Source organism: Porites lutea, chromosome 1 (genome assembly GCF_958299795.1).
Source record: "Porites lutea chromosome 1, jaPorLute2.1, whole genome shotgun sequence".
Taxonomy (NCBI): Eukaryota; Metazoa; Cnidaria; class Anthozoa; order Scleractinia; family Poritidae; genus Porites; species Porites lutea.
The window spans coordinates 31614201-31626051 of NC_133201.1; the positions used below are offsets into that span (position 1 = coordinate 31614201).

At 39.7% G+C, this 11851-nt stretch overlaps 1 protein-coding gene across 1 annotated transcript; it reads left to right on the forward strand.

Moving 5' to 3' along the window:
• The first annotated feature begins 6370 nt into the window (after window positions 1-6370).
• Window positions 6371-11471, forward strand: LOC140948317 (uncharacterized). Its single transcript, XM_073397549.1, has 4 exons — window positions 6371-6818; window positions 7851-8140; window positions 10199-10646; window positions 11080-11471. The coding sequence occupies exons 1-4, from the start codon at window positions 6386-6388 to the stop codon at window positions 11427-11429; spliced, it is 1521 nt and encodes a 506-aa protein (XP_073253650.1). The 5' UTR covers window positions 6371-6385; the 3' UTR covers window positions 11430-11471.
• The last annotated feature ends 380 nt before the right edge of the window (window positions 11472-11851 follow it).

Here is an 11851-nt window from a genome sequence, read left to right on the forward strand (position 1 = left end):
TTGCACTGAACACGAAAATATTGTACGCTGAAAGAGCAATAGGTAAGACCTCTATTATACCAAGTAGCAAGGTATTGTAACTAAATGAATAAGTTATTTTCTATTTTATTATTACTAATTATGGTTGACTTAAGCGTTTACATTATTCCGGTATTGAGCATTTTTCAAGTGGTATTTTGGTAGTTACGATTTTTACGTGCAGTATTGCTGTATCATCTAGTAGCCCTGCCGTATGCGGTTTTTCATCCTCTGGCTATAACGGTATTCAGTAAAGGAATTTCTCACAGTGGGTAAAGCGGTACTGTTCACTCGCGCTCTTCCGTGTAATACAGGTCAATACAATTATGCAGCACAAAACGAGTCAGACTTCAAAGGTAATAAAAAGTTTATAAATGATTACACAGTTTCTGATATTCAACCTACAATAAAACTGTCGTTGCATCCAATGACCAGGCTTTTCGATCGTCCTGTTGATAAGTATGAGGTCCTGTACGTTTTCTTGCAATGGCTGAGCTTGATTTCTGGTACAAAGCTGCTTGAGATAAACAAACACGCGATATGGATAGACGCGCTATCGGTGTTTCGTCTATTCTCGACGCCGCATTTCTATATTTGCCATTTTTTCTTACGGTATTGCGGTATTTGCTACCGCCCAATATTCCCCTCATGCAGAAAGTGAATTTGAACTGCGGGGGAAAATGGTATAAAGATGTCAAAAGTACAAGACAGGATGTTATCAAATCAAAACATCAAACGTGTCCCTTTTCCCATTGCTATGTATCGGGGAGTCCGAGTTTTGATCGGGGTGTCGAGGGTTTATTCTTTCTATGTTGAGTTATTTATTTATTTATTTTATTTTATTTTATTTTATTTTTTTCGCTTTCTTTAAGCGAACAAGGAGCGCCAGACACGCAAAAATTCAGTGTTCATTCTGATTAGCGCTGACCCAGTGTGCTGACAGATTAATTTTGATAATAGTGTACTTCTAATAGAAAAGAGTCTAACCTTTGGTCGCGTAAGATAGTATACTAAAGCACGAAGTGAGTGAGGAGTGTCAGATATGCAAAAGTCCAGTTTTAAAAAGCTTTGACCCAGGAGTCCAACATTTGGTCAAGTAATTTAACATACAAATGACCTTTCTCTTTTTAACGATATCTATTCACGGCAAATTAAAAGATAAAATAACGAGACGAATCACGGCCTTTCGACTTCAAAAAACAGAGTAAGAAAATCTTATGCAAAGACCTGACATTACTTGCACATGGAATTCGTCGACCGTGGTTGAGCTTTTTCACGTGTCTTAATGCTAGCGTTACGAGGAGAGTGCGATAAGTATATATTTTTTTGTTCACCAATCACGACAAAGAAAAAAGCCAAACACAGTCTCTGACGATGCAAGGAGAAAAGGAGACAGCTCATTTCGTAAGGAGGGGTGTTGCAATTTTGAATTTTTTTTTTTTTTTTCACGAAAAACAAGGCACATTTTGTTAAAATAACTGACAGCAACCTGGAAATGATTACCCTGTTCACAGTCCCCCAATTTTCCGTAAGATCGCTGAGGTCAGAAATCTCCAAATTAGTTTTACGTTAATTCCAGGTGTGAAAAATGTCATTTCTTCCTCATTTGAAAGTCTGGTATTAGTTTGACTCTGTGGTTTGGCGGTTTTACACAGAAAGTGATGTGAGCGCACGTAGGGCTCTTCGTGTATTACAGCACGTATACCTTGGCAGGTCAAGACAAGTACGCGGGTTTACAGTTACAATAACCCTTGATAGAGCGATTTTCGTATGACCTTGAAAAATGGTTTCGAAAAAAAAAAACAAAAAACAAAAAACGAGAAACGGATCGCTTCGTTCTCCCGCCAAAGAAAACCCTAATATGGAGAAGGCATTGTTCGATTGGTCAATCGTGTTACAGTATGACGTCAAAGCGTAGAATCGATTGATTTCTAGAAAGTTCTCGGGCGTGACGTTTTTTCACCCAAGCGTTCGCTTAACCAACAAAAAAACGAAATATAGTCCTTGGGAAACCTCTGGCAAGAGGTTTTTGTAACCGCGGCTAATGCAATCTCTATTATGGAGATCAATCATTCTGTCAAGCATCTATGAAATTAACTTGGTGCTGACAGTACCGCAAATGATCCCGAGACCGCAAATGATCGCCAAAATGGACTGCAAATGATCTTCAAAGTCGACCGCAAATGATCCCGTTTAAAATTGTGGAATTGAAAGGGTTTTATGGGACTGATTATAAAAGAGGAACCTTTTTCTCTAGCCTCCCCGCAGACTTCCTTTGGGGTTCGTTTGTCACGCATTCATAGAAATGAATGCGTGACAAACGAACCCCAAAGGACGTCTGCGGGGAGGCTACTTTTTCTCTTGCTTTCTAAACAAAAAAGGGAAGGGGGACGCCACATCTCAGGTCAATTTATACTGAAGGCGAAAAAAAAAAATGGAATAAATCTGAAAAGAATATGGTATCAACTGTATACTTCTTCCTTTGTCAGTTGCTTCAAAATTTTTTTCAAGAACGGTTTCGTTAAGACTGGAAGGACGTTACGCAGGAAACACTATTATTTTAACGCCTAGAAGCTCAACTTGTCTACTGCGGAATACAAAGCCGGGCACACTCGATCTACATAACAAGAGCTTTATTGTCCTTACGGATCTTTTTGGAAGTGTCGAAATAATATTCAGAATAAGTAATTTTGATTTTTATCTGAAGTGTTAATTTTATGTGATAAACAGCAAGACATTTGTTCGTAACTTAGGTGCCCGTTACGAAACAAGACATGATTTCAAATAAATTTAGCACACGTCAAAATGGCCTTATCAATGTCCAATTGCTTAAGGCTCATGAACATGGATACTAGTTACGAATAGTTATATTGACGCTTATATGTCTGTGTTATTTTGCTAAAAGGTGCCCGCTAAGTTTTCGCTTGAACACGGTTATCGCCCGTGTTTTCAAGTCAGTGTAGCCGGGTATCCAGGCTTATTACGTGCTTATCCGAGCCCAGCAGAGAGCAGACAGCCCAGGGCCTAGCCTCCCCGCAGATTTTGTGTGAAAACCAGAGGGGTAGGGAGGGGAGATTTTTTCCACCTTGATTAGAGTTTTATCACAGGCAGACCACCCTCTGTTAGTTGGGGCAGTTGTTGATTGAAATCTGAGCAACGATCTTATGTTGTTCATAGAAGAAATACATATGAACAATACGGTGGCTATAATTTGTTCCAAAATGCAGAATTTAAAGCAAATTTTTCAATAGAAGTTTGAAGAAAATGTTAACTGAGTCACGTGCCATGTTTTTTTTTTCGCTGTCCCGTGCTGTTTTAAGTGCTATTTTGTGAGATGAATTAGAATATCTGGCCTTGGCGGTTGAAACTAAAGAAGGAGACAAGGCAGGCAACAATCAGCCGCCGGCGCGTGACCCAGTCCAATTTAAGCTGGAACTGACGCCAAACTATTTAATTTCTTACCTCGAAAATACCGGCTCCCGATCCACTAGATATGTATCCATGCCTCATCCGAATAAGAGCTCAATCCTTCCAAAATTTCTCGAGAAAAGCGACCCTGAAGTTCCAAGACCAGCTTTCTCAACATGACCGGTGGAAAAATCTAAACCAAAGGCATTTGAGGTATGCGCGTCGATTTAAATCCACGATGCACAGCATTCGCGACCGTTGGCAGTTCAAAACCACAACCGTGCCCCGGACAGGGATGTTTTTTTGGTCCCGATACGCTGATTGGTGGTTTTGAATCGACGCGCATACCTCAAATGCCTTTGGTTTAGATTTTTCCACCGGTCATGTTGAGAAAGTTGGTCTTGCAACTTCAGAATCGCTTTTCTGGAGAAATTTTGGAAGGATTGAGCTCTTATTCGGATGGGGCATGGATACATATATCTAGTGGATCGGGCGCCGGTATTTTCGCGGTAAGAAATTAAATAGTTTGGCGTCAGTTCCAGCTTAACGCGCCGGCGGCTGGTTGCTGCCTGTCTTGTCTCCTTCTTTAGTTCTAACCACCGAGGGCAAATATTCATCTCGCAAAATAGCGCTTAAACAGCATGGGACGGCGAAAGAAAACATGACACATGACTCAGTTAACATTTTCTTCAAACTTTTATTGAAAAATTTGTTTTAAATTCTGCATTTTGGAACAAATTATAGCCACCGTTTTGTTCATATGTATTTCTTCTAAAGCAACTAAAGATCGTTGCTCAGATTTCAATCAACAACGGCCCCCACTAACAGAGGGTGGTCTGCCTGTGGTTTTATGTCAGAAAACTTGTATGAAATATGAAATCCACACAGATGTATATTCATTTGTTGTTCCTTTGCTGGAGACAGTTAACAGGAATTTAAACGTGGCAATGAGAAACGCAAAAGCGAGGTAGGCGGTAGTTATCTCGTGACAAAACATCGCAGGAAACCGTCCCATTCACGGACAAAAATAAAATTGCTTATAATTGATCGGACCCAGGAGGCAATTTAAGAAAACTAAACAACCTAAAACCCTCATTTAGCCGCAATGAAGAGCTTTGCATTTCAAAAGAGGTCAAAGGAAATCCTCTTGCATCAAAGGGCAAATCATGCCGACCAGAAACAATGACCGCAGAAAATCAATATGTTTGTCATGACCTCTCAGTATGAAATAAGCGGCAAAAATCACATTAATTCTCAGTCAAACGTTTTCCTCCAGAGGTGTAATCTACCCGCCAGGGAAAAAAAATCATAGGAACAAGCAGCATATTTACATGAGGTATAAAAGTCGTGTGTTTCCTACCGCTTCATTTTTACACTTGAATGATTTTTTTTTTTCATTTAGTTTATATTTGAGAAGTAAAATTTCGCTTTTAATCTGACTTTTTGTACATAATAATAATAAAATTGACACGATGATGCGCTAACTGAGTCCAAGCCATTCATATTTTTCTTTATGGATCATTTGCGGTCCATTTTGGAGATCATTTTTTCGGTCCTGTACAGTGCTCCCTGACGCAACGTCATCTACAGTAGCAACATAATTTTTAGTTTTACCGAAATGTTTTTCATTACTTGTCAATATATAGGAAATACGGCTGCTTAAAAGCGAAAAAAAAAATTGACAACTTTCAAAACATTCGTTGAGTCGCATTTGTACCTTAAAAACATGGCAAAAGCCCGTTCAACCCCAGATTAACCTAATATAAATAAAAGCGAATTATTATCTTACGAGAGCCCAAAGGCAGTGCTTTTGTCTAGAAAAGACTTTTGTAAAGCAGCACCAACGGTCTGTAACACGAAAGTTGACGTTCGGCCCCCATATATAAATGAAAGTTTGTGCTTTGCATATTCGTTTCTTTTTTTTTTATAAAGATACTAGAGGTAAGAAAAGTTTCGAAATGAACTGTCATATTATTTCGCATTCCTTGTGTTGCCCTCGAGAAGCGTAATATGTGGCTAATCAACAGCGAACCAACTGTAAGCGCTAGCACGATATATTAGACGGTATTTTTACCCCCTTTTGTCTCAGGAGAACGGTCAGGGAGGAAGGATTAGTAGGATCCATACCAACCGTCCCTAATTCCACAGATCTACGTTCAGTGGATGCACACGTGCCTGTATATAAAAGATTTCCGATATGATCATTATTCAATAAGAAAGTATATATGAATGTTCTTTATATTATAAACTGAATTTATAAGAGGTGGCTAGATGAAATACAAGTTTTATGTGTCATAAGCTTTACAAAAGTCAATGAAGACAAGCATCCCGTCACATTTTGTCTGTTTTTTTTTTCTTCTCTCATTTTCCATTTCTTTTTTTCCCTTTTTTTTTCATAAAATATACTAGACGTGTTTTGATAAGATTTTTCCAAATGTATCGGAAAATTTTGATTTAAATTTTTACATACACATTAAAAAAATAAAAAAGTTTAACGACATTGCCAAGATCTACGGAAGTTTATCTGCAGTTGCATTCCACATCCAAATTACCTCTTAAAACCCCTTTCTGCACGTGTTATATCACATATAAGGGAGGTCTGTACCACTACAAGATGTGTTATTTGTGTCATAATATGTCATGTCGTGTGTTTGTGTTCCATGTGAAGCCCACATTTCCTATTTATAGAATAGATAAATATTCAGAAAAGCGCCATGGGAGTTTTGCGTTTTAGAATAGGTGAGAAAAAAATAGTTTATTCTGAAACGCTGAATATGTCTTCTTCGTATAAATAGTGAATTTGGGCTCCACAAGGAACACTGTGTAATTGTGATCTGTGTTGTGGTAATTTGTTTCCAGTGATAACATATTCTCCGATCAATAATCTCCAGGTATGAATTTCTTAGTGGTTCTGATCGGTCTGACGTTGATCAGCTGCTGTTCCACTCAGTGGGTGGACATGTCGTACAGTTACGACAGCAAGACCAACTACTTTCCTGGGCACACCAGACTTAAACATACTCCCGTTCAGAACAAAATGGCGCCAGTTGGGTTTTCCTACTACGACATTCTGATGTCAGAGCACGGCGGAACTCATATAGATGCCCCTAAACATTTCTACCAAAAAGGGAAACACTTGAACGAAGTTCTGTTGGATGAACTCATAGGGCCAGCGGTTGTTGTGGACATCTCGGTCCATACTGCCAAGGACCAAGACTATCAGTTGAGCGTAGGTGATCTTGAAGCCTGGGAAGAAAAACATGGCAAGATCCCGGATGGTGCTATCCTCTTCCTTTACTCAGGCCGGGGAAAGGACTGGGCAAACCCAGACAAGTTTTTGGGCTATGATCCTAAATTAAACAAGACTGGTTACGGTTATCTACATAACCCAGGTAATGCTAAAATAGAAAAGTATCAAACGTTTGTACTCTTTCCCTATTTTCATGTTATATTTCATTGGGACCACAAGGAGTCCACGTGGGGTTTAGCGATGTTTCACTTGACTCTCAATGATATGAGTCCCATGCAGTTGGAAAGGATTACTGGAGAACGAAATGGAAATCCAAAACCAAAAAAACATGTGTCCCTCTGAAATTAGTTTTAGCGAAGTCGATGTTCAAATTTCCTGTGATAGTGAAAAGAGAATGTTGTTTTCGTATCTGTTAAAGAAAATGGCGCCGATTTATCCAGAGACTGACGAATTGTGGCGGGCTGAAAATTAGCCCAAATTAGTTTCATCCCTTGTCTCTTCATTATATGTAAGTTGCTGTTATTCTTCCGCCGTCATTAACGGTTTTCCAGAGCATTGCATAATATTTTACCAGGTAGTATAAGACGATGGAATGACGGTTTGCTCGATTCTACAGATAAAAACAAAGGCGATGCGCGTAACTACAATCAGCAATCAAGGTTACGTCAGGGGCACCCAACGGCAATTTTCGGGAAAATATCTGTTCGGAAGACGATTTGAGAACTAGAATTTTCGGAACATTTGTTGTGAAATTTCTTGCTTGCCTGCCTCTCCTAGGATTTTCGAAGATCTACAAAATGTTCAAATTACCCATTTTAAACGTATATTTACCCTAAAAAAGGCCACCTAGAATTTTCGGGAGCCTTTTCCTGGCTGAAATTTTCGAAAAGGTAAGTTTTGATCCCTATAATTTTCGGATCACTAGACTTTCAGCTAGGAAATCCGAACAGATGAAAAGTTTTTAGGGGATAAAAATATGCCTATGTCTACCGTTTAAGTACTAAAATACGTTCAACAATGCTATGTTAAGTGGTTTTGAACTATATCTTCGTTGGGTGCCCCTGTTACGTATAACTCGTCTATGCCCTGTAGTCATACTGGTGCAAACAAGTGCACAATGTTCATTTTTAGATTTGCACATATACAATGAATTTTCTTTCTATTTTTATCCTAGGTTTCAGTCCTGAAGCAGCTGAATGGATTGTAAAGCGTGGAAAAGTCACTGCAGTGGGTGTGGACGTAGTATCGTTGGACAATGGACAGTCGAAAATCTTCAAGTCACATACAATCCTATTAAGTGCCAACATATCCGGATACGAAATGGTCGCCAACCTGGATAAGTTACCTCCCGCGGGAGCTATGGTGTACGGTGCGCCAATAAAGATCAAAGATGGCACAGGAGGCGCTAGTAGGATCTTTGCTGACATTGGAAAACATGAAAAGTGCTATAAACAGAGAACGGAGGTAGCATGCTTAACATATATAGGACGGTATATTTACTAAGCCAAAGCAAGTTTTCTTTACTAATAGCGAATGCCCCATTTTCTTTCTTTTTTCTTTTTTTTTCTTGTAATTTTGACAGTCAAGAAAACAAATAACTAGGGTATGCTCTATTTCGCGTTTGCATGGTTGACAGTTAAATTTGCTTATTGACAGGGATATATCACTGTAACCAGATGCAAAAATGACGCATTTTTGATTGTTTTTGACGTCGTGAATATTATGTAAAACTATAATATTTTGACTGCTGAGAAAAGAAAAGATCTGATGGTCTGTTTGGTGTTGTGTACATATATAGTTAAAAAAAGAGGGGAACGGAGAGGAGAGAAAGGTTGTAAAAGCAGAAATAATTTAAAATGAATATATAAAGAGCTAGCCTGCATAAGTGGGCTTTATGAGCTAAGCGAGGCGAATCGCGAGACGAGGGGAGAGGAAAAAAAAATAAAGGGCCTGTTACCAGTCCATTGTTCTGGCTCCTCCCAAGTTCACTACATGAACGTCGCATTCCAATTGGTTAATTGATGACGAGTTTTTCTGGCGAGATTCTGGCATGTTTGTCTGAAAATGGCCGTCACGCAGTCATGCTCTCGTTTTGATGATGCTGTTCGAGAAGCTTTTTTTTTCCAAATGTTCCAGAAACGAAGGAAAACAAAATAATTCTTTTTCATTCATTGCTTAGGAAGGAAGGTGTTCTTGGATTGCTTCCAACTGGGTTTGGAAAAAGCTTGATTTAGTAAAGGCTGGTTTTCACCAGCGACAGAGTCGGAATCGGAGTCGTAAGCGATAAGTCGTAAGAGCGCTTAAAGCTGGTTTAAGTCACTAGCGACGGAGTCGGAGTGGGAGTCGTAATCAGAAGCTTAGAGCTTATGATCTTATGAAAACTCCGCTTATGACTCCTTCGCTTACGTTTTGCTTATGATCTAGTCAAAACCAAATTGTCGGAGTCGGAAGCAGAGGCAGAAGAACCAAACGCGCATTGTGATTGGTTTATCCTTCCGCTACTGCTTCCGACTCCGTCAGTCTGGTTTACAATAGATCTTAAGCGGAACGTAAGTAGCGGAGTCGTAAGCGCAGTTGGAAGAAATGGAAACGTTCTGATTCTTCTGACTCTGATTCCGTCACACTTATAACCCGATTTTTGGTTTTCACTAGGTCATAAGCGATCTTACGACACCGTACCGCTTACGACTCCGACTCCGACTCCGACTTCATCGCTAGTGCAAAACCAGCCTTTATGACCTAAAAAAAAAAAAAAAAAAACATCGGAGTCATAAGCGGAGCTATAAGCGCGACGGAATAGGAGTCAGATGAATCAGAGCGTTTCCATTTCTTCCGACTCCGCTTACGTTTCCGTCGCTTATGTTCCGCTTATGTTGTAGTGAAAACCAGATTGTCGGAGTCGAAAGCAGAAGCGGAGGGATAAACAAATCACAATGCACGTTCCCACGCATTTTGATCGGTTTAGTTCTTCTGCTTCTGCTTCTGACTGCGACAATCTGGTTTTCACTAGATCATTAGATCATTAGAGGAACGTAAGCTACGGAGTCGTAAGCGGAATAAGAACGCTGTTTTCACTACATCATAAGCTCTACGCTTCTGATTAAGACTGCGACTCCGACTCCAGTCTAACCTTTTGAAATTAAGTGTTGATAGGCCAACATGACTTATAAGCTAGTAAGTTAGACGTGACCTTGAAATTTGTTTGAACAAGAGGTTTTCCCTCTTTTCTTTCTTGCCGCTGTGTTTGGGCATAAACTTTCACTGAGCAAATCTTAGTCTTGCCGCACTGAGTCGTACATTACTGAAGGTGAATCATGCACCTGCATTTGTCATTAACTCATAATTGTTTTTAGCCTTTTTTTGCTATCTAAATTCAAAAAAAGAGGAAGGGTTCATTTTTAACTGACATTTGTGCCAACTACAGCCTTGTATGATTATTCTTTTTCTACGTTTTTCTTATTTAACAAGTATTATATATAGTACAGAAATTCCAATTTGTTTCTCCTTTGTTCTCGCGTGAAGGTATCGTGGCTGGATATGACGTATTCGTTTAGCAACGAGACTTTCTGCTGGCCAGGAATGACTCCTTTCAACATGACACAGGTGTATTTTCCTAACGTGACAAGAGACGGGTTTTACGCCATCATGTATGACTTCCACACCTCCGACCGCTGCGGGACGCACATCGAGGCACCAAGAAGCTTGTACAAGGACAAAAGAAGCACAGGAGAAATCCCCTTGGATGACCTCATTGGACCAGCTGTTGTAATAGATGTTCGTCAGAAGACTTTATCAAACTTGGACTATCAGCTGATGCCGAGTGATATCGAGGACTGGGAAGAAAAACATGACAGGATCCCAGAGGGCGTGATTCTGTTGGTGTTAACGGGATGGGGGAAATTCTTCTCCGATAATAACAAATATCTGGGAATGCAACCTGCTGGAAACGTTTCCAATATGCATTTTCCAGGTAAGTGCTAAGCTTCAGTCTTATGATCGCCAGATGATATCTGCTTAAGAGGTAGCTTGTTAAGTTATCTAATAACATATCGACCAACGGTTAGATTATGTTTTTTTTTGTTATTGTTGTTGGCTCCGTTACACTTTGAGCCCGAGACGTAGAAGTAGTCGTGGCTGCTAAGCGCTAACCCCAAAGAGGGTTACAAGAGTTGTCTAACTAGCTAAGCTTTTACCATTTTTAAAGACAATTTCCAGAACTCGCAAGGCCATATTACTCCGTCTATATTCCATGCAATACATAAAGCTACTAAGCTAAGCTAAGTTGAGTTTTTATTCAAGACTAAATAAGTAAGTACTTGGAAAATGTAAACCCTTTTACAATGGGGACATGACAGCATCTGTCTGCTCTCTCTCAACTGAATGGCAAGCTTGTTGATCTTCAGGTATCCACCCAGACTCAGCTAAATGGATGGTAAGTCGTAAGGTAAAGGCAGTTGGTTTGGACACAGCGTCGCTTGACTATGGCCAGTCAAAAGATTTCCAGTCTCGCAAAACCTTATTCAAGGAGAACATCCCTGCATATGTGAACTTGGCCAATCTGGACAAGTTACCCTCCAAAGGAGCCACCGTGTTTGCTCTGCCGATGAAAATCACCCATGGCACTGGGGGACCGCTCAGAATCTTCGCCAAGCTTGGAGGAGAGTGTCCCACAACAGGCGCTGGTCGGAGTCTCACCAGCGGACAACTGTTTCAGATAATAACTTTCCTGCTTATGTTCAAGTTCCTCATGTAATAATTCTGAGTTATAATAAACAGCATTGGAGATATAGACCAATTACTTTGCTATATGTTTTTCATAAAATAACGGAGAAACTAATGTTCAATAGATTAGTTACAATTTTCTTGATACAATAAACCTGATATGCTAAATTATGAGAATCAATTTGGTTTTCGCAGTGGACGCACAACTACTCACGTTTCTATGGTTGAAAATAAATTACACCCTTCTGGGAAATCTTTGGGGTTCCGCTCCTACTTTGTGAGGGTCTCAATGGGATGGTAGCTTTGACGATTAACGGTTAATTTCCTTCAATTTGGCGGTTGAAAGTTATTAAGTGGAAATTCAATCCAAGAGTTCTAGTCATAACTTAATTCTGCATAAAATTTTAATAACTATCGTGTTTTTTGAGGTTGTCTTGGCCTTTCTAAGTTTTC